Here is a 22,635-nt window from a genome sequence, read left to right as displayed (position 1 = left end):
TTCTTCAGACATCTGCCCATACCCATTAGTTGAGTTGTAAAAAAAAAGAAGGGGGAAGGTGGAATTTCTCTTTTTTTGGAAGCATACATAGCCTAATTAATATAGGCTATTCACCTAAATCAATATGCATGAGATGGATGTTAGCTCCACTTGTCTCATCAGCATCTTCTACATTCTGGCTTTCACTTAGCAAGACAGCAGCGGTCTACAGATTAATTTTATGTTCGATTCACAACCAAAATGCAGATTTTGAATGTTCAGCGATGCCTGTACACTCTAGACCGGAGGTCTTCAACAGGGGGTCCGTGACCCCTAGGGGGTCCATGGAGGTTCTGCATGGGGGTCGCAAAAGTTTTGGTTGATTAGACTTTTTATTTTATTTCCCCCTGCAATTTTTTCCACTCATTGAAATGTTTTTAGATACACATTAACATGAATTCAACACACTGTAGTAAACAGATAAATGGAGGCAGAAGATGTCTTTCAGTCATCGATGCACACATTCAGCGACACACACTGCAAAAACTGTTAATCTAATTTAGTAATTATTTCTTAAAATAAGTGGATTTCTTCTTAAATTGAGCAGACACTTTGCCAATGGAATAACATTTAAAACATTTAAAATAAGAAAAAACAACTGAAGTTTCTTATTTCAAGGGCATAATATCTAATTATCTTATTTCAAGGGTAAAAATGTTCATTCCATTTGCTGATCATGTTATTTTCCCGCTTAAATTAAGGGTAAATACACTTATTTTAAAACATTTTTACTCATTTGTAGAATGTTTTTGCAGTGCAGGAGCTCTTTCAAGCTGGGAACCGATTCATTCACAACACCTGACCCAACCAGGAATCAGAATCAGAAATACTTTAATAATCCCACGGAGAAATTACTTTAGTTACATATAGGACCAGTTTGATATAAAACAATTGAATACAATATATATAATTAGGGGGTCCCCGCTCCATCTAGACATCAGTTTGGGGGTCCTTGGCCTGGAAAACGTTGAAGACCCCTGATCTAGACTAAATCTCGTGGGTCATTACAACTTTAAAGACAGAAAAATGTTTGCGCCTCAAACTAGTTTAACTAGTTGTGCAGCTATCACTGTGTCCAGAGATTAGGACTTCTACATATTTGCTCTGATTCTTGACTTACCTGAAGTGTTAGTTTTTAAAAGGGCAATATTTTTGCCATTACTGTTAATATACCATAGAAATTTACACATTCATTGATAAAATGTCACAGGGGATTGTATGGGGGGATGGTTGTTTAAGAAGCGGGATGATTTGTAAGACTTTTATCAAGAAGGGGGCTGCCACAGTGGGCCACTCAATCAATAACATTGACATGTGAAAACTGCTCATCCACACAACAAGACACACTCTGTCTGCCATCTGCCCTGAGCAGTGTAAACCCGGGATTCATCCGCGAAGGGAACACCTCTCAGAAGTGCCAGATGTGAGCATTTTTCCACTCAAGTCGGTTACGGCGACAAACTGGGAACCCCAACGAGGGCGACAAGCATGCAGTTGAGCTTCCCTGAGACGGTTTCTTACAGTCTGAGCAGAATTTCTATGGCTATTCAATTCAGAGAATATATACTTTCCCCTCCATGGTTCCATTATAGAAGGTTTGGACTGCAAAGGGACGATCAAGGTGAAAGAACAACCTTCCAGTTGCATCCCGACGGTCTGGTCTGTTCACAGCTTTATTCAACGCAGGCATGATGCAAGACTTGCTCTAAAAAGGCTTCTTCCATCTCTTTTTCTGAAACTGAAGATGGCTAACTTTCATAGATTTCAGATTTTCTGTCTGGCAGCAAGAGTCCGGGTCATTGGAGCTAAAAGCAGCTTCTGTTTCATTATGGAGTGAATTTTGTTCCATAATTGTTTCAAGCAAGAAACAAGTAAATTTGTAAATTTTCAAGTTTCATTTTTTTTTCTTCTGTTTTTTATATTAAGTTTTACAGATTTCAGTCTTTCTAAATTGTGTTTTATTGATCACATTCTCTTCATTTCAAGCCCAATAGAAAACTCTCGTACTTGACGCCCACTTTGCAATGCAAACCATTAAAAATTAATCTTCACTCCAGAGGGAAGCCCTTCTCCAGAAGTGGAGAGAAGTGATCTGCAAAAAAATTCAATCTAAATAAAGAGAATTTGAAAAATAATATTTGAAAAAATAAAATATCTTTTTTTTTTTATTAATAAAAAAATATGAAAATATTTAAAATCGGAGAAAAAGTAAGGTTACCTTTGTTTTGATCGCAAAGTTTTTCTAAGTTTCCTTTTTGGATTGTATTTTCTATTTTTTTTTCCTTTTTCATTTACAAAATGTGTAATTCGGTTTCAAAAATAATGGAGCAAATTTCACCCCATATTCTTTAACTTTGTGTAAAGTTAATCACATATCCTCACAGGAGATTTAAATTAGAGCAATTTTTACCACTTTATCGTGTAGTTACTTAACAGTAAATGTGAGAAGGAAACAAATCTGGAGTGAGTTCACTTTCAGACTCATTATTTATTTATTTTATATTTGTTAACAGGCTTTTATTCCCTGCAACTTAACTGAGGTTTTCCACAGCAGGAATAAACTCTGCATTGAATGTTTGACTGGATCAAAATCTGCACGTTCAGGCACCCGGGATTGCTGAAGGAAATCTGTGCATTGCTTTATCTACACCTAACGAATGTAATTACTGTCATAGCTGCAGCTTATTGAGGACACATCGGAAAGCTCCGTTTGTCTTATCCTCATGCTTAAAGTTGTCCGAAATAAGCAGAAGAATTAGCTCCAGCTGTCACTGCGGTTCAGCTTTCATCCACAGCTGAGCCCCTCCTTTTTTTAGCAGCCGTGCATCCATGCAGCTTTAACTTATTGCAGCAAAACAGGATCGGCATGAGCTCAACTGCTGCAGAACCTCGCTGCGGGGCTTTCTGACCCGTCGTGTCACTGCCAGAGGGACCGGGAGCGATGATGATGATGATGATGTTGGAGTGATGAGTCATGGCATGAACAGGGCCTGACTACAGCTCTGCTGCAACTGCAGTATGCCAGAGCAGACAGGCCGGGCTCTGTTTGTGACAGCGGCCACTTTCAGGCTGACGTTAGCGTTTAGAGGAACTCATTGGTGGATGGGAGTTTAATTGTGAGCATTTCAGGCGACAGAAATCACTGAAAAGAAGGATTAATAATAAAGAAATGGTTGAATGCTCATCATGTGTATCCTAGAGGAGTTTTTCTCCTGTATAGTCTTCACGTGCTTCATGTCACCAGTGAAATGAGGTCAATTATGTTAGGGTGGGGATGGTGACCTCTGCATGACCCAAAAAATCACCTTAAATAACTCTCACACAAAAGTAGCACAAACCGTCATTTTAACAGCACAAACCTGCACTAATGATTCAGTTTATTGGCAGTTCTTTTTTCACCTTCTTGCAGCTGCTCATGCAGTACTAGCAGTTAAAACTACATAAATCACCGGTTCAAATCCTGTTCCTCAGGGACTCCTGTCCTGCATGTTTTAGGTCTTGTGCAGCACTTGTTGCAGGAAGAGAAGCCCTCCTTTGAATCAGTTGTGGTGGAACAGAGCCGGATCTAAATCATGCAGGGCAGGGGCCCCTGGGGAGCAGGAGTAGGAACAACATAACTACCTTATCCTGACAGAAATATTAATTCAGAAAGAATTCTAGATAGAATCTGCCTTTTTTCATGATCTATCTGTAAAGTGGCTTGAGATGACATGTGTTGTGAATTGGCGCTATAGAAATAAACTGAACAGAATTGACATAGTGTAGACAGCTTAAAACCTGTTTGTGTCATTTTTACTGCAGTAGTTTTACACAGGTATCTGTTCTTTTACTTAAGTAAAAAAAATGCAAGCACTACTTTGCAGTCGGGCTCTCCTTGCAGGCACTAGTAAGTAATTTATAGATATGTTATTATAACACCTTCATACATTTTATTATGCATTAATTAAGGGTAAGCAAGAGACAAAGCTGATCAGTTTTTTCCAAACAGTGAGTCTAAGCTAGATTACTGTTTGGAAGAAACATAAACATTGCATATTATTTTCAGAATTTAAAGGCTGATTTATAATAAGAAACCAGGATGTCTGCGTGTGAAAGCAGGGAGTGCAAATGTGTCCCTGCCCCTTCTGCAGACACTCCGCCATTTTTAGAGAAATATCAGCTGTGCTGCTGCCATCAACACCTTTCTTTATAGATCTTGGAGATCGGCCTGTTTTTCAGTGTAGTCCTGTTTCTCTGAATGTGACCGGTTGGATGTATCTCTTCATCCTCTGACATGGGAGCTGGCTGGCTTGTTTGCCTGGCTTTGTGTTTCCTGGACGGGGCCGCCTTTTACCGTTGCCTTTGGTATCTCTGCTTTTTTTCTATGTCCGTTTCTGTCTCCTTGAACCCCAGTCGGTCTTGGCAGATTGCCGCTTACAGTGGAGCCTGATTTATACTCAGAAACCAGGTCAAATGCGCGTGTCCCAGTGAGAAAAAACGAGTCCCCGCCCCTTCTGCAGACACTCTGGTGCACCTCTCCAAAATTGTAGGTGACCGCAGACAGGAGGCCTCTGATTGGTCAAACCTACATCCGCTCTAAGCTATGCATATTTCCTGTTTGGTACCTTACCGGCTTGTTTTGTTTGTATGAACGCCATTGTGGAAACCGACTCGTAAAGATGGACCCGCTAGAAAAGAAAGGTGCGCGAGAACGCTGGGACCCTTTTTCCACCTGGATCCCTGCGCTTTTTGGCCCTCATGTCCCTCCATTGTCGCACAAACTTGCCCCTTGCATTTTTCCACTTCGTCACCGCTTCGGCCATATCTAGACCCACAGCTAGTTCGTCATTGTCCCTCTTGTTGTGGTGAGGAATAACATAGCGCAGACCACGCTTCGAAATTGGACATATATCAAAATATCTGCATTATACCTGTGACAAGCTAACTGCCACACACTGCTGCAGGAGTATAACCCGTCCTTTAGACAGAGAATAGTGCATCCTAAAGACAAATCCCCAGACCTAAGATCTAATGGACATCCAATGTTTGTTTTTAAACCTAATGTGTCTAACTGACCTAGTGAATGATTTTTGTTGTTGTTGTTGTTTTATGCACAAACTACGACAAAAAAAACGGACTAAATTGATTGGTTGAAAACCATCCCCTGTCCCAAAAAAAAATGCATTTGTGTATTAAAGCACGTTAGGAGAGTCTTAACATCCAAACACAAATGCAGTGAAGTTTAAAGACCGCTGATACTTTGTAATTTAATTTCTAAGTGTTTATGGACCAGAAATACGTTGGCGAATCATGTGCTGTGCATGTGTGGACCTTTTATGCTTGCGTGAGTTGCGCTGTGTTTGTGTGGATCTTGTCCTGTGCATGTATGAATCCCATATGTGTATTTGTGAAAATTGAGGCCGATTTAGCTCCATACCCTCTTGCATATTTTTTTTACTCTGACTCCACACAGAACTACAGGGTCTGAATATGAGATGATGCTTGTCTTTAGATCTTAATGTCTAAAAATCATAACAGAAGAAATATTTTAGTACAAAGATTGATGTTTTAAAAGGAATTGTTGGGGACCAGCCAAGGGCCCATCAAGGAAAGTAGGGAACATTTTCAATAGCTACTTCTGTAGTTTAAGCTGTACTTAACATGCTACAGCATATATATATATATATATATATATATATATATATATATATATATATATATATATATATATATATATATATATATATATATATATATATAATATCTATTAGGGATGGATCGGTTCATGAAAACCGTCAGAATCGTTCGGTTCGACTGTCTCGGTTCGGTTCGCGTGTGTTTCATTCGGTTCATGCGCTGCTCCTTTTTCTCATAGGCGAAGCGATTACACTCCAGAGCAGAAGGTGGCGGTACTGCGACCAAAGCCAACCACCAGTAGTAAACAAGAAGAAGAAGAAGAAGCGAAGCAGCGTAGCCGGGTGTAGCAGAAAAAAATCAGTTGTTGTGGAGAATTGTGTGGGTATGGCGAGTGGGAAAGAACAGGAGTTGGAAGACGCGCCAGCAGCACTTTATAGGTCTGCTGTATGGGACCACTTTGCATTTAGAGTGACCTACGATGACGGCGGAAAGAAAGTTGTGGATAAAAGTGCAACAGTGTGCAAGCACTGTGCAACACGTTTTGTTTATGCTAACAGCAACATGACCAACATGTCAGGCTAACCCCGAAATCCCACATACTCCGTCAGCGCTCCGCTCCGCCCCGCTGCGCTCCAGACCGCCTGCACAAAGCAAAGCATACAGCCTCCGAACCGTGGATTTGTGAACCGTTCCACCCCTAATATATATATATATATATATATATACACCTTCTCATTCAAAGCATTTTCTTTATTTTCATGACTATGAAAATTGTAGATTCACACTGAAGGCATCAAAACTATGACTTAACTCGTGTGTAATTATATACTTTGTAAAAAAGCGTGAAACAATGCAAGATATCCCACTTATTAAACCTGACAGGGAACAGCTGTGAAGTGAAAACCATTTCAGGTGACGACCTCTGGAAGCTCATCAAGAGAATACCAAGAGTGTGCGAAGCAGTAATCACAGCAAAAGGAGGCTACTTTGAAGAACCTTCAATATAAGACATATTTTCAGTTGTTTCACACTTTTTGTTAAGTATATAATTCCATATCTGTTAATTCATGTCTGTCTGTCTGTCTGTCTGTCTGTCTGTCCTGTTTACTAGAGGGAAGTGTAACGTCACCTTATGACAACATTACGCTTTACATGGCCTCATTAATTTGCTCCAATAGATGGAGACACGTCCTACCTGCATTTTATTTATTTATTTTTGACTTTTTAAAGCTTTGCTCAAAATTCCCATGCCTTTTGAATGGAAACATGGCTAGTGTTTTAGAAGGTGACAACAGGCTTTACCTGCATTAAACCTTTATAATAATAATAACTGAACTTTATTGATCTCACTCTTGAGAAATTTACCTCTTGATTGAACCAAAAAAAAAAGAAAATTAAAAACAATCCATTGGACTTTGTTTCAACGTTTGAAGACGTTTCGCTTCCCAAGTGGAATGTTTTTAATTCTCTATTTTTGGAATGACTATGACCTGGATGACTGTGAATCTTCACCAACTCTGCGTTTAACCCATCCCCTTAGGCAGCGGTGGGCTGCCACTGCGTGGAGCAGCGTGGGGTTAAGGGTCTTGCTCAGGGAGTAAGGGACTAAAATTTATTCTTTAAGGTTGTTCAAAGAACTTTTTAAAAAGGTACCTTATGTACATAAAATAAAAATAAAAGCTTTATAACAAGAAAGCAGAGGTGTGTGATTTTTTTGTTTCTTTGGTCACATAGTTGCATGTCTAGAAGCCAACCAATCTAGAGCTTCTGGTATCTGATGTCAACGAGCTGACAGGCCTCCGTCCCGTTGACCTGATTAGACTTCTTTACTTACCTCCTGACGGCAGACGTCACTGCCCGTGCACACGTAGAGTTTTCTTTTTTTTTTTTTAAGCACACTTAGTGTGCATAAGAGTGGACTTATGTATTTACTTCATTCCTCTTTATCTCATTCTGGCAGCTTTTCTAACCCCTTTCTCTCTAAAGCTCTTATCCCTGTCTGGGCTATATTAAGGCATCAGTCTATCCCTCTGGCAGTGATATAAATCCAATGACAGATCCAACGGCAAAAAGGATGTTTGAAAAGTGGAAAAAAGAAAGAAAGGAAATTTATTTTCATCTCGCTAGGGCAGAAATCTGTTTGAAGACTGAAGTCTTAGAAGCAGCTTCTGCTCTAAAGCAAATTCATTCTTTTTTGTTCCGTCTGGCTCTGTCCTACATTCTTATTATTATGATTATATTTATGTCTTAAAATGTTGATGAGCAGCGGCTTGCTGTAACCTCGAGTTAACCTCTGGTCCTTCTGTGTAGGTAAATCCCACCTGGCCATCGTCCAGAAGGTGAACAACGAGGGGGAGGGGGACCCTTTCTACGAGGTGCTGGGACTGGTCACCTTAGAGGACGTCATCGAGGAGATCATCAAGTCAGAGATCCTGGACGAGTCGGACCTCTACAGTGAGTCAGAGTTAGCTGGGATGGTGTGAAAGTGGCCATATCTGTTAATCCTCACATTGGCTCATTGGTAGAAGGTGTAATGTCTTTATTAGGTTGAAGAGCTCAAGGTTTTAGGTTATGCTTTTATTTTGTCCCTCAGCACTTTCCTTATTGTTTTATTATCATCTCTTGCTCTTGTCATTTTTTGATATCTTTTCTATGTTAGGGAATGTTATAGGAATGAATATTCTTGTGCTTAGTGTCTGTAGATAATTCTATCTGATGTTCTTTTGTATTTCTTAGTGTTGCCAGTGTTCACGCTGTTGTTTTCTTATTTAATCTATATTTTTTGATGGGTTCTGTTGTTTCTTTTCCCTGGTTAATTGTGCTCTGTTAAGGGCTGGTTATCCTCCTGCAGCAGTTTGTCGCAGTGAGCTTTTTAAATTTGCAGATACTTTTGATTTATGCCCAATATTGAAGCATGCTCTGCGCTATGATTTTCCATGCCACAATGCAAGAGGGACGATCAGGAACTAGCTTTGGGTCTAGATACGGCAGAGGCGGTGAGGAAATGGGGACAAGTTTGTGCGACAACGGAGGGACATGAGGGCCAAAAAGAGCGGGGATACAGGTGGAAAAAGGGTCACAGCGTTCTCACGCACCTCGCTATTCTATATAAAAAGTCACTAAGGTACCAAACAGGAAGTACGTATAGCGAAGAGCGGATGTACAGGTGCTGGTCATAAAATTAGAATATCATGAAAAAGAAGTTTTGATTTCAGTAATTCCATTTAAAAAGTGAAACTTGTATATTATATTCATACATTACATACAAACTCATATATTTCAGATGTTTATTTTGTTTAATTTTGATGATTACAAATGACAACAAATGAAAATCTCAAATTCATCATATCAGAAAATTAGAATATTACTGAAGACCAATAAAAACAAAGGATTTATAGAAATGTTGGCCAACTGAAAAGTATGAACATGAAAAGTATGAGCATGTACAGCACTCAGTATTTAGTTGGGCCTCCTTTGGCCTGTATTACTGCAGCAATGCGGCGTGGCATGGAGTCGATCAGTCTGTGGCACTGCTCAGGTGTTATGATAGCCCAGGTTGCTCTAATAGCGGCTTTTAGCTCTTCTGAATTGTTGGGTCTGGTGTATTGTATCTTCTTCTTCACAATACCCCATAGATTTTCTATGGGGTTAAGGTCAGGAGAGTTTGCTGGCCAATTAAGAACAGGGATACCATGGTCCTTCAACCAGGTACTGGTAGCTTTGGCACTGTGTGCAGGTGCCAAGTCCTGTTGGAAAATGAAATCTGCATCTCCAAAAAGTTGGTCAGCTGCAGGAAGCATGAAGTGCTCTAAAACTTCCTGGTATGTGGCTGCGTTGACCCTGGACCTCAGAAAACACAATGGACCAACACCAGCAGATGACATGGCACCCCAAACCATCACTGACTGTGGAAACTTTACACTGGACTTCAAGCAACGTGGATGAAGTGCCTCTCTTCTTTTCCTCCAGACTCTGGGACCTTGATTTCCAAAGGAAATGCAAAATTTACTTTCATCAGAGAACATGACTTTGGACCACTCACCAGCAGTCCAGTCCTGTTTCTCTTTAGCCCAGGCAAGACGCTTCTGACGCTGTCTGTGGTTCAAGAGTGGCTTGACACAAGGAATGCGACAGCAGAAACCCATGTCTTTCATACGTCTGTGTGTGGTGGTTCTTGAAGCACTCACTCCAGCTGCAGTCCACTCTTTGTGAATCTCCCCCACATTTTTGAAGGGGTTTTGTTTCACAATCCTCTCCAGGGTGCGGTTATCTCTCTTGCTTGTACACTTTTTTCGACCACATCTTTTCCTTCCCTTCGCCTCTCTATTAATGTGCTTGGACACTGAGCTCTGTGAACAGCCAGCCTCTTTAGCGATGACCTTTTGTGTCTTGCCCTCCTTGTGCAAGGTGTCGATGGTCGTCTTTTGGACAACTGTCAAGTCAGCAGTCTTCCCCATGATTGTGTAGCCTATAGAACTAGACTGAAAGACCATTTAAAGGCTTTTGCAGGTGGTTTGAGTTAATTAGCTGATTAGAGTGTGGCACCAGGGGCCATCAATTTTGAACCTTTTCACAATATTCTAATTTTCTGATATGATGAATTTGAGATTTTCATTTGTTGTCATTTGTAATCATCAAAATTAAACAAAATAAACATCTGAAATATATGAGTTTGTATGTAATGTATGAATATAATATACAAGTTTCACTTTTTAAATGGAATTACTGAAATCAATCTACTTTTTCATGATATTCTAATTTTATGACCAGCACCTGTAGATTTGACCAATCAGATGCCTCCTGTCTGCAGCACGGTCTGTGGTCACCTGCAATTTTTTAGAGGTGCACCAGAGTTTCTGCAGAAGGGGCGGGGCATATCTGCGTTCACTGCCACACGCAAGCAGACGACCTGGTTTCTGAGCATAAACCAGCCTTTAGCCAGAGCCAGCTGTTTTTCAGTAGATCCTATTCACCTGTCTTGTCCTTCAGCCTTTAGCCTGCACCTGTTCTCTGCTCTATTTAAGCCCTCTGTTTTCATCTGTCTCTGGTTTCCTGTTCGCTTCCTGTCTTCCAGTCTCTGTTTTATAGGTTCATGGTTATCAATGAAGTTTTTAAACCCTTTGGACTTTTTAGAGTCAGACATAGACAAACTTTATTGTTATTTTGTATACACAGATTTTGTATATAGAGTGAATACAAAAGGAAAATTTCAACAAAAAGGAATGTCAACTTACGCCTGCGTACATAAGGAACAGTGTATACCTAGTTGTAAAGTGGAAGGAAAATTTGTTTATATTTTTCTCTTCTAGGTCCAAGCCCTTTGGTCTACTTCTCTACCAGCTTTACACACTTTGTTCTTTTCAGAACAGCTGAAGCTCCGTTAGACTGGATATAGGGGAACTGTAGCTGTGTGATCTGGTTATATGTCTATTGCTGTTGTACTCTACATGGAGTGAATTTACTTCCAGTATTGCTCCTAGCAATTAATTGAAAGAAAAACTTCAGAAATTAAACTTTGAAAACCGATTTAAAAAAAGGTTTTAAGAGTGACTTAGCTCTTTTTGTCAGATTGCATTCAATTTTGTTTCCAAAAAAGATTTTTGACTTTTTTGTATTCAAAATTTTCAAATGTAAGGTTCTGTAAAAATGTCCTTTTTGTCAACTAACTCAAGATCTCTCTGCCAGGCATTTTAAAAGACAAAACCTAAGGAATATAATTCTGTTTTCATATAATCAGTTTTCTTTTCTGTTCTTGTTCTTCAGTCTCCAGCCACTCACTCCTTCTACTGCCATTTCTTTACAGCCGACAACAGAAACAGGAAGAAGGTGGACCCCCACAAAAACAAGCCAGACTTCTCAGCCTTCAAGCAGGACGGCGACAGTAAAGTGAAGATAACACCTCAGCTCATGTTGGCGGCACATCGTTTCTTAGCCACAGGTGAAGTCCGAGGGCATGAGGGTTAAATCTAAGAGTCAAGGCAAATGTAATGTCATTCTAATAGCAAATTATGAAAAGTAATTTGCACCCGTTTTTTTTTCAACTACTTTCTTGTAGATTTAGAGTTGTTCCTTTAGATTAGTTCTCTTATGATCAACTCAACATATAGCTATAGGTTTACGGATACAAAGAAATTGTGGACCCTTGATTCATTTTTGAATAACGGTTTAATATATTCAAATTTGTTTCATCCAATGAATCGTTAACATTCGCTTATATGGAATTTCTTTCGGTGTCGTATTTAGAGCTGCAGCTAATGATTATTTGGCAAACTGATTAATATTTCGATTATTTTTTCGATTAATCTATTAATACTTGGATAGCAAAAAGTTTGTTAAAGAAGTCTTCTCATCGTTGATTAGAAGACTCATCAACGACCTTCGACACAACTCTCCTGTCTCCTCCATAGCGTTCCTTGACAGTGTCGTTTCTAAGGCCCCGTCCACACGAAGCCAAACCCTGGCCTAAACGCACAAATTTTTCACCAAACCAGCCTCTCATCCATACAAAGCCGGCGTTTTGGGGGTCTGTAAACGATCTTTTTTTTATTAAGCCTTCAGAGTGGGAAGATTTTGAAACGCCGTTTTCGCGTTTCCATCTTTAAGCTCTAACCACATTTTTTTTCTTACACGCATGCGTCATAGCGTCGCCTCTAAACACGCGTGCGCGACACAGTATCACAACAACAATGGCGCCGTACTGTGTTGAATGGTTGCTGCTAATGCTACTCACCCTGCTGTCGGGCTTACAACAGAATCTTCTTCTTCTGGAATATCTCCAGGAAGAACAGAGCAATATCGACGACATAGTTCAGCACCTGAATTTGACTGAACCACGAAAATGGACCCGCAGGGCAACCATGTATAAATATTACTGCGCATGCCCAACATTTCGTCGCCTATTTTTGCTTTGGCACCACAGCGCCACTTACAGGCCTGGCATACATTTTGCAGCGTTTTCATGCATTCGTGTGGACGATCACATTTATTTTACGTCTCCGTCTTTATGACAAACGTTCTGGAAAATATTAGCGTTTCGTGTTCATTTTGACTTCGTGTAGACGGGGCCTAAGTCACCAATTTAGTGCTATTTGGTCCCAATTGAATTTCCCATTTGGAACCTACTAGCACTAAGTTGCTAACTGGTTAGCAAGATGCTACCGACAAACTGACCAGAACCGAAAAGCTTGCAAATCATCCGCCACAACAACCCCGCTCACTTGATAAACGACCAATCACATTCACTTTATTCACTCGTATAAAATCGGGCACCACTTGTGAGAATTCGGAAATCTTATGCTTTGAAAAGCCACTTCCCTACGACTTTAAACATATTTTTCAATTAAACAGAAAATAATAAAGTAGAAAACAGGAAATTCTGTATGACTGGTTTTGTACCTAGTTGCAAGGTGTATTTCAGACTATAACAAAAAGTTCAGCCTGTCTGATGACATAGATCCTACTTCAGCAGGAGTGAATCTCCTGTGTTAACAAATGCTAAGCTAGGCAAGAATTTTACGATACGATACATATAAGAGGATATATCTCGATACATTAACAAAAATTATATAATGCCATTTCTGTAACATCGTCGATCTGGAAATTCTCACAAAATTTTGCTTTTGCTCTAATGTGGCTGATGCAGAGCAGCTGAATGATTGGCTCTCAGGTGCTACGCTGCCTCCTAGTGGCTGGAGTTTTAAAAGTTATATAAAAGACAATAAAATGAAATTTTCCCAATAAATATTATACATATTTAAAATCCATTTAGCTGTATTTCTAATCAATACTAATATTGTCTAATAAAATTCTGGGATATAGGACTATTTTTTTCTTCTATTTCTATTAGAAATAATAGAATGTGCTCTGATATTTTCTCTGCTTTTTTTTATCTTGCCAGAGGTGAACTTGTTCAGCCCGTTCCAGATCACAGAGAAGGTCCTGCTGAGGATCCTAAGACACCCACAGGTCATTCAGGAGCTCAAGTTTAACGAAAATGACAAGCGATCGCCGCAGCACTTTCTCTACCAGAAGGGGAAACCTGTTGATTACTTTGTACTCATCCTGCAGGTGAATACACACCCACAAAAGAACAAGACACACAAGAGGTGCAAATGTTAAAAGGCAGCTACAGATTGAATCCCTAAGTTATAAATAATGTGGATGTAACCCAGCGATTCCCACCCAGGTGCTGAATGCCATCTTCTTGGATAAGCTGGAGGTTATCATGTAACTCTACTATCCAAAGGTGTGATTACCTCTGACCAGATTGTTCGGTCGGTCAGGAACATCTCATTCATTTGAATATAAAATGTGTATCAATGAAAGGAGACCTTTGAGCTAACTGCTAAAGTTAGCCTGCTAACGCCTAAAGTTCCTATGGAATACCTCAGAGCTAACTGCTAAAGTTGCCTGGACTACCTCAGAGCTAACTGCTAAAGTTAGCCTGCTAACCGCTAAAGTTCCTATGGAATACCACAGAGTTAACTGCTAAACTTGCCTGGAATACCTCAGAGCTAACTCCTAAAGTTGCCTGGACTACCTCAGAGCTAACTGCTAAAGTTAGCGTGGAATATCTCAGAGCTAACTGCTAAAGTTAGCCTGGAAAAACCTTGGAGCTAAGGGCTAAAGTTAGCTTGGTATACCTCTAAGCTAACAGCTTAAGTTAGCATAGAATAGCTCAGAGCTAACGGCTATAGCCTGGAATACCTCTGAGCTAACTGCTAAGGTTGGCCTAGAATACCTCGGAGCTAACAGCTAAAGCTAGCCTGGAATACCTCTGAGCTAATGGCTGAAGTTAGCCTGGAATACCTCAGAGCTAACTGCTAAAGTTGCCTGGAATACCTCGGAGCTAACTGCTAAAGTTAACCTGGAATACCTCAGAACTAACTGCTAAAGTTAGCCTGGAAAAACCTTGGAGCTAACGGCTAAAGTTAGCTTGGTATACCTCTAAACTAACGGCTTAAGTTAGCAGGGAATACCTCTGAGTTAACTGCTAAAGCTAGCCTAGAATACCTCGGAGCTAACAGCTAGAGCTAGCCTAGAATACCCCTGAGCTAACGGCTAAAGTAAGCCTGGAATACCTCAGAGCTAACTGCTAAAGTTAACCTGGAATACCTCTGAGCCAACGGCTTAAGTTAGGCTGGTAAAACTTCTGAGCTAATGGCTAAAGTTAGCATGGAAAAACCTCGGAGCTAATGGCTAAGGTTAGCATGGAATACCTCAGATTTAACTACTAAACATGGCCTTGAATACCTTACGGCTAAAGTTAGTTGTAGAAGTGAATTTCTTTTACCGGCTCCACTGAATATATAACTTTATATTTCAAATTTGCCAATCACAGGCAGTTTAGTTTCCGACAGAAGTTGACATGAGTGTAGAGAAACAGATCCACATCCTTGTAGCAAAGAATCTAGGGGGGTGGGGGATAAAAAGCAACAGAATGCAGACAAGGAGCATAGACTCATTCATACTCATGAAATACTGGGGCATCATGGTGTTAGAGTTGGATGCATACAACATTCAAAATGCTGTGGAGAGTAGTTTACATGCGTTGGTTTCAAATAAAACTTCTTGTATCAGTTTTCATTACAGGTGTCCACTTTTGGCCAAAATCTCACATCTCAGCCCAGGTTTATCACAAAACCTGCTGTAGTTCCCTGCTGCAACCTTGATCTCAGGATTTAAACATGCCCATTATCAGTAACACAATTCGGGAAAGTAAACAATGGAGAGCAACATGTCAGGAAGCCAGGCGTAGTAAGTGTGGTTTATTGTTTAAATGGTGTAACGTAAATTAGCAGGTCAACCCGATGTAGGTACCAGATCTGCTATCGCAGTGATGTTACGATATATGATTGGCTAAATGTGCCCCCATGACGTGAAACATTGTGGTTGCCCAGACGGCAACAGTAATAACAATGCAGCGTCCATGTGCCGAGTCGAAAGCATCTGTAATGTTAGTGCATCTTATGACTGATTAAGTTTTACCTGATTGATAACAAAGCTGAAAGAAATCTGTTTATTCGGGACAAAATAACTGCTAGACCATGTTATAAAGGAAGAGAGCTGGGTAGCGCTGTGTCTAGCTGTATTTAGTCACAAACAGGGTTAGCCTCTATTAGCTCTGTCAGTTAGCCATATTAAGCTACAATACTTTTAAATTTGTGTCACCAACATCATTTTCCAAGTAGAATAACTGCTGTTTTGTCTGAAATATCCACGAAAATAATTTTCTTTTTAAGAAGGCAGTACTTTAATTCAAGACTAAAAAAATTGTTGTTTTCTACTTTCAGCTACTTTAGATAGTGAAATGTTAAATAATAGCAAATATCCGTAATAATATGTTGACACTGAAAGAGATCTAATTGGTAAGAAACGGATGAAATATAGTTTATCATAGTGGAGTTGCCATATTATGATGTCATAGGAAAAGGGCAGGGCCCCGAGCAGATCTGGTACCTACACCGGCTCTGGTGTTCATACAACATTGCGATCAGAGCCGAGGTGATTTTAACGCGGGCCGCTTAACGAATCGTTTGAACCGGGTAGACACGAATCAGTGAGCTGTTGCTACTGCCACTAAAAGCCGATTGTTCAGCTTTTACGGGTTTTTCGGCCACTGAGAAAGGGGTATTTTTTATGGAAGCGTATTGCATTCACCAAAGAAAAAAAAATCTGACAGCTTATCTCATAATTACGAGATATTATCTCGTAATTGTGATGTTTTATGAGATGTTTTATGAGATAAGCTGTCAGATTTTTTTTTCTTTGGTAAATGCAATACGCTTCCGTAATTTTTTGCTCTTCCAGACTATTATACGAAACCTTAGAATGTATACCTTATAGTAATATTTATGGGTAGGAAAATCTATAACATTCATAGAGACGTATAATAACTTATACTTCTACTTATACTTATTATAATTATAAGTATAATAATTAATTGTAATTTTTATATATTAAAAAAATTATAAGGCTGACTAATAGCTTCTCCATTATTAAACTGGTACATAATTTTTTTTTACGTTTGTGACACAATATTGGACAGATTTTCCTTCACCAAGCCTCAAACGGGCAAGATTTATGTAAAAAAAGTAAACCTGTAGATGACATTTTTTGTTTTTATAAAGTGTTTTTATAATGTTTTTTGTTGTTGGCATTCATATAAACATACTGGTGTGATAACTTAGTATTTTAAATGGTTTTTGGTAGATGTCTATTTTGAATTTATAGCCCCCCCTGGAGAAAACTCCACCAGTTAATGTGACTATGCACCTTTATCTGCTGTATTTAGCTGGTAATACATGGAATCTACTGTGTAAATAATTGGCAATTAATGGGTAATTCAGGGCAGTAAGTTGAGTATAATTACCTACTAACCATATTTATTACACAGGGTAACTCACTATGTAAGTTGTGCTGCTGGAGGTTTCTTCCTGTTAAAAGGGAGTTTTTCCTCTCCACTGTCGCTACAAGCATGCTTAGTGTGAGGGATTGTATTTGAGTCAATGACTCAATGCAATCAACTGGTTTTCCTTAGATAGAAAACTTTGTATCGATTTGACTGTATGATCTGGTTGAACTGTAAAGTGCCTTGAGATGACATGTGTTGTGAATATGTAAGACATGATAAACTGTCAAAGTAAGGGGGATTGAATATTGTCCAAAAGTGTTGCGGTACATCGGTTTGTATTTGTGCATATGTTTGTGTATTCAAAGCATGAGCCAAAGCTCCAACGCTTGGTCGCTGACACCTAGGGTGACTGCAGACACCTGTCTGTGCAACCTGAGCACACCTGTCTCTGTTTCACCAATCTGGTGAATTCATGTGTGTGAGTGCAGATTTATTTCCATCTCTGTGAGAATTGCCTGAAGCTTTCAAGTCATGGTGAGACAGAAGGTTTTTGCCTTATCTGCTGAGAGATTAACATGGAAATCTGGCAGTTAGGTAAAGGATCCTGTGAAGTTTTAACTCAAAAACGATGGTGCTATAAGAACGTGGCGTATGTGTTTGAGGTAAATAGACACTGCGTCCTGCAGTTGTGCACCTGCGTTGGGATGTAATATTTATAGGGTGGCACAGTGTCTGTTTTTCATGCTACACGACACGACTCCGGGATTTAACGTAGAACAGCCTCTGAACCACTTCTGGTACTCGTGCACAGGCTCGGACTAGTAATCTGTGATACCAGGCATTTACCTGGTGGGCCGGTCCTAATTTCATCTTTACATCATACTGGCCCCAACACTTACCTTCAGGCTGAAGCAGGCTGTGACAGTAAATAACTCCTGGAGCTCAAGGAGTAATACAATGTTAACTAGTTAAATGATGCATGCAGTATATATAGCCATTCCTTGTCATGCACATCCTTGTGACGGTTTGCATATGGTGTCATTTTCTATTTCTTCAAACTGTAAAATGCTTGCAACAAAGTAAATTATAATAAAACTAAAATGCTTTCTTCAAACCAAACTACAATGTTACTCTTATATTTGGCAAATTTATGTTCAATATGTTGCTGTGCATGATGGGGTTTTGCATCTAAAAGCTACGTTTCCCGTCTTGCGTGCTTTGTTACCAGGTTGGGATGTTTCCCTATCTGGCAGTTTAGGATGGCCGTCTATGGGTAAAAAGGTTTTTCTTTAGATTTATGACCTTAGAGATCAATAGACTTTGGTTCAAATTAGGCGAGATTTCGTATATCCAGGTGGTTTATGAACATTGTTTGGGCTGGAAAACGTAAGTCAGTGACATCTGGCAACCCTGCTGATGTGGTGAGTGGCGCAGCAGCAGCCACTGTTGGGTTCATTTTAAAAACCAAAGCCAGTAAAACTGCATTATAGAAGTCTTGGTGATGGTTGTTGTGTGATGCTTAAAGATAGATCCATTTATATATATATATATATATATATATATATATATATATATATATATATATATATATATATATATATATATACAACCGTTCAAAAGTTTGGGGTCACCCAAACAATTTTGTGTTTTCCTGAAAAGTCACACTTATTCACCACCATACGTTGTGAAATGAATAGAAAATAGAGTTAAGACATTGACAAGGTCAGAAATAAACCTTTGGGTAAAGTTGCCGCAAGCAGGTTTTTCTTGTTTCTTGTGAATTTGGTCTTAAATTTTTATTTCAAGTGGCATTAAAAAGTCTTAAAAAGTCTTGAATTTAACTTGCCTTATGCTGTAGGAACCCTGAATGAAGATGCCAGTTGGGAACCTGTGAGGCGTCTGTTTCTCAAACTAGAGACTCTAATGTACGTATCTTCTTGCTCAGTTGTGCAACGCGGCCTCCCACTTCTTTTTCTACTCTGGTTAGAGCCTGTTTGTGCTGTCCTCTGAAGGCAGTAGAAATCTTCAATTTCTTAGCAATTTCTCGCATGGAAAAGCCTTAATTTCTAAGAACAAGAATAGACTGTCGAGTTTCAGATGAAAGTTCTCTTTTTCTGGCCGTTTTGAGCGTCTAATTGACCCCACAAATGTGATGCTCCAGAAACTCAATCTGTCAGTTTTGCAGCTTCTGTAACGAGCTAAACTGTTTTCAGATGTGTGAACATGATTGCACAAGGGTTTTCTAATCATCAATTAGCCTTCTGAGCCAATGAGCAAAGACATTGTACCATTAGAACACTGGAGTGATAGTTGCTGGAACTGGGCCTCTATACACCTATGTAGATATTGCACCAAAAAACAGACATTTGCAGCAAGAATAGTCATTTACCACATTAGCATTTCTCCTTCAGAACATTTCAATGTGACCCCAAACTTTTAAACGGTAGTGTTTATATAATATATATACACACATACATGGATGAAATAAACCCATCTTTCTTTCTGTATCATTGATTTGGAAATAATCGTAGAAATGAGAGAAGCTAGTTTGCTTCCTGGTGGTTTTGCATCATCAAAACCTAGAAGAACATCTAATTCAGTGTGTAGCATCTAGACATATTTTATCTGGAGTGTCAGATGAGCTACACCGCTGCCTCAACAGGCCAGTAAGAGAAATGTTTCTGTGTTTTTTAGGGTCGGGTGGAGGTGGAAGCTGGAAATGAGAACATGAAGTTTGAGACCGGCCCGTTCTCCTACTACGGGGTCATGGCTCTGAGCTCTTCATCGCTGGGTGAGTCTGCACCCTCGCACACACAGGCAACATGTGCAGGGAGTCACATGCATGTCTGTGACGCATTTCTAAACATTCTTTGGTCTGATGCAGCAATAATCCATGAGCGAAGGTGATTCATTTCTGAATTACTGGAGTTTGCATTTACTGCTCAAAAATATTAAATAAGGAAACTGGAAAAAGGTAACTTGAACAAACCAAAATATACAGATGATGATATTAACAGAAAGTTTTGTTTTTGTTTAAAATAATCCTTTGTTGATGCATAGAGGGGGAGGGGGAGAGGTAACTTGAAATGAACAATTAGTCTGTAGGACGTCGAACCATTTGGCCTCACATTTTCACACCAACTTCCTGTTTGCTGACAGCAGGATTGTGATAACAAGGTGATAAGTGGATGTAAAACGTCCTGCTGAGATAAAAAAAAAAGGTGGACCCCGGCCACGTGTTGGCCCGTCCTGATCCTTCTCTGCAGGCACTTCTGGGTTTCTACTTCCTGCAGTAGTAATATATTTTAGGCCTCATAAAAAAGAAAACCCCTGCAGTGTTTTCATCTGGTTTACTCAGTGATGCCACAGATTCAGCCGGAACAAGCCTTCCTACTGCCTTATGTTCTGATAATAAAAAGAATGATCTTAAACCCCTCTGGATTGACTAATTAGACACTATTATTAGTCTAATTTAACTAAACCAAGAATTCTTTTCACATATTCCCATTTTACAACCTAAAGCTACATCATATCCTAATAGAATTTTATAAAAGACAAAACCATGTGTTTGTGTTAAGCTGTTACAGCAAAGTAAAAATATAGTGCAACAGATTCTATTAAGGATTAATGTAATTAGTAAATAAAAACTATTTGTAGGATTTAGTTTCAAGATAAATGATCCTGTTTTGTCTAAAGCAGGTTTGTTTAAAGCAGAGTTGGCTTGTTAAACAACAAACTAGGCCATCAAAGTCTAACTATGGAGTGAATCTTGGTCCATTATTATAGTACGCACAGACAATGGCCGTTTCTCAGTATGTGTACTTGTGAGTTCTCGTGTACTCGTGAATCGTTATCTTGTTTTTGAATGTTATTTATTTAATTGCTATTTTTTTTTTTTCACACATTTTTTTTTCAAATTTTTTAGTTTTTATTTTACTAACTGTTTATTATTTTTAACAGTTTGTATTTTAAGTGTTATTTATCACTTCATAAAACTCAATCTGATTAAGAAATTTGAATACAAAATCTAAAACAAAATATTTTTTTTGAAAGAATAAAATCTGAGAAAACATACCAAATTATTCTATTAAATAGTTTTTCAAAGTTTTATTTTGGGATTGCATTTTCTTTTTTCACATGTGGACTTAATTTGTTGGTGTTAATGGTATAGAGATTTTTATTTAAAAAAGCCTATGAACATTAGTTAGTATTTTATCTGTGTGGTTTTATGGTTATTGTACTGTTTTGTTTTTACTACGTATGTTATTTTACTGTAATGTCTCATTTTAACTATGTATACCGTTTTTATTATACGGTTTTGTTTTAACTATGAATTTTGTAGCACTTTGAGATTTTTTTTAAATGTAAAGTGCAATACAAATAAAATGTATTATTATTATTATTATTAGAGAAGGATCTTTTATTTCCAGGTGGATCATGTAAATAAGTGGTCCTCCTAACTGTCAATCATTCTGGTGAAATGTTTACGTGAGGCCGTCCTACGTGCTCGCCCCGTTAGCTATCTTTTTCTGTGCTTTCAGGCGGATATCTGTGGTGAGCTACGGTTGCAAACAGTCATTGAAGCTCACCTTTTTCATTTCGGTTCTTTTAAAATGGCCGAGGGTCGTAACAGAAAAAGTGTCTACGAAGTGTATGAGAAGAAAAGAAAGGCCTCAGAGGAGGCAGATATATCTCAGAATGCTTTGCACGGAGAGCTTTCCATGCAAAGCATTATGGGATTTGCTGTCAGAGCAGCCAGAAGTGGATAATAACAAAGACAGCGTAGGCTCCGCGTGGAGAAGGAGAAGTTATGTGACCAACAGAGCAAAAAGCAGCCATCATCTGTACATATTCTTAGATAACCCTCTCAGGCTCAAATTAAGTTTTATTTAAAGGAAAAATCTGATATTTGGAGAAAATGATCATATGGGGCAGTACTTTTTTTTTTGAGAGAGAGACCTTCACATGCAATGAACTGAAGACTGAATCTGATATGAAAGTTAACTTTATTTGTATGTCACAAACAAAAAAATAACAAAACAAAATAAAAATAAAAAAGTTCTCTCACAAAATTAGAGACAAATTTTTCTCCACCGACATCTCAAAACCTCTTGAGAAGGCCGTATCTGTTAAACTGTTGCTCAGAATATAGGCAAACTAGTAGATAAAGCACGTAGCATCCATTGGTACCTTTTTGGGCGCAAGCTGCTAATCCAACATTGAAATTGTGATGCCTCTGGTGAAAAACCCAGAGGAGATACAATCTACTAAATGTCATGTGTCATATCTATACACATTCATAATTCATCTTATGTAGTATTGACTTCAAAATAATGAAAATCGGTAGTGATACTTACATGAAATTGGTGCTTAGAAAATCTGTTTCAGTGACACCAAGGACTCAGCCATGTTGAAAGTGAGTCAGCAGTGCCATCTGGTGAGCTGGAGAGAAACAGTTTGTTGCAAATGCACAACTAAGTCCTTCTGTTGTACTTCTGAGTAACAAAAGCTCTTAAAATATGTATGTGGAATAATTAGCTAAGTAGCATTTAGCTGTTGCAAATCTACAACATCTGCCTGCAGAGGGTTAACTGAATTCACTATAAAATCCACTATATAGTCCTCTG

The 22,635-nt window shown here is 39.0% G+C and overlaps 1 protein-coding gene across 2 annotated transcripts in view; it reads left to right on the top strand.

Moving 5' to 3' along the window:
* The window catches only part of LOC119790894 (metal transporter CNNM4), a 72,749-nt gene that overhangs the window by 20,035 nt on the left and 30,079 nt on the right, over positions 1-22,635 (top strand). For both annotated transcript variants that reach the window (XM_038296638.1, XM_038296639.1), the window contains exons 2-5: positions 7,966-8,109; positions 11,459-11,593; positions 13,553-13,722; positions 19,703-19,799. In XM_038296638.1, the coding sequence (XP_038152566.1) occupies positions 7,966-8,109; positions 11,459-11,593; positions 13,553-13,722; positions 19,703-19,799 (546 nt within the window). The remainder of the gene's footprint in view (positions 1-7,965; positions 8,110-11,458; positions 11,594-13,552; positions 13,723-19,702; positions 19,800-22,635) is intronic.

The sequence above is a fragment of the Cyprinodon tularosa genome, unplaced genomic scaffold (assembly GCF_016077235.1).
Source record: "Cyprinodon tularosa strain WSP-4 unplaced genomic scaffold, ASM1607723v1 ctg374, whole genome shotgun sequence".
NCBI lineage: Eukaryota > Metazoa > Chordata > Actinopteri > Cyprinodontiformes > Cyprinodontidae > Cyprinodon > Cyprinodon tularosa.
The sequence above is the reverse complement of the archived record's forward strand: the minus strand, read 5'-3'. Positions and strand labels throughout refer to the sequence as shown.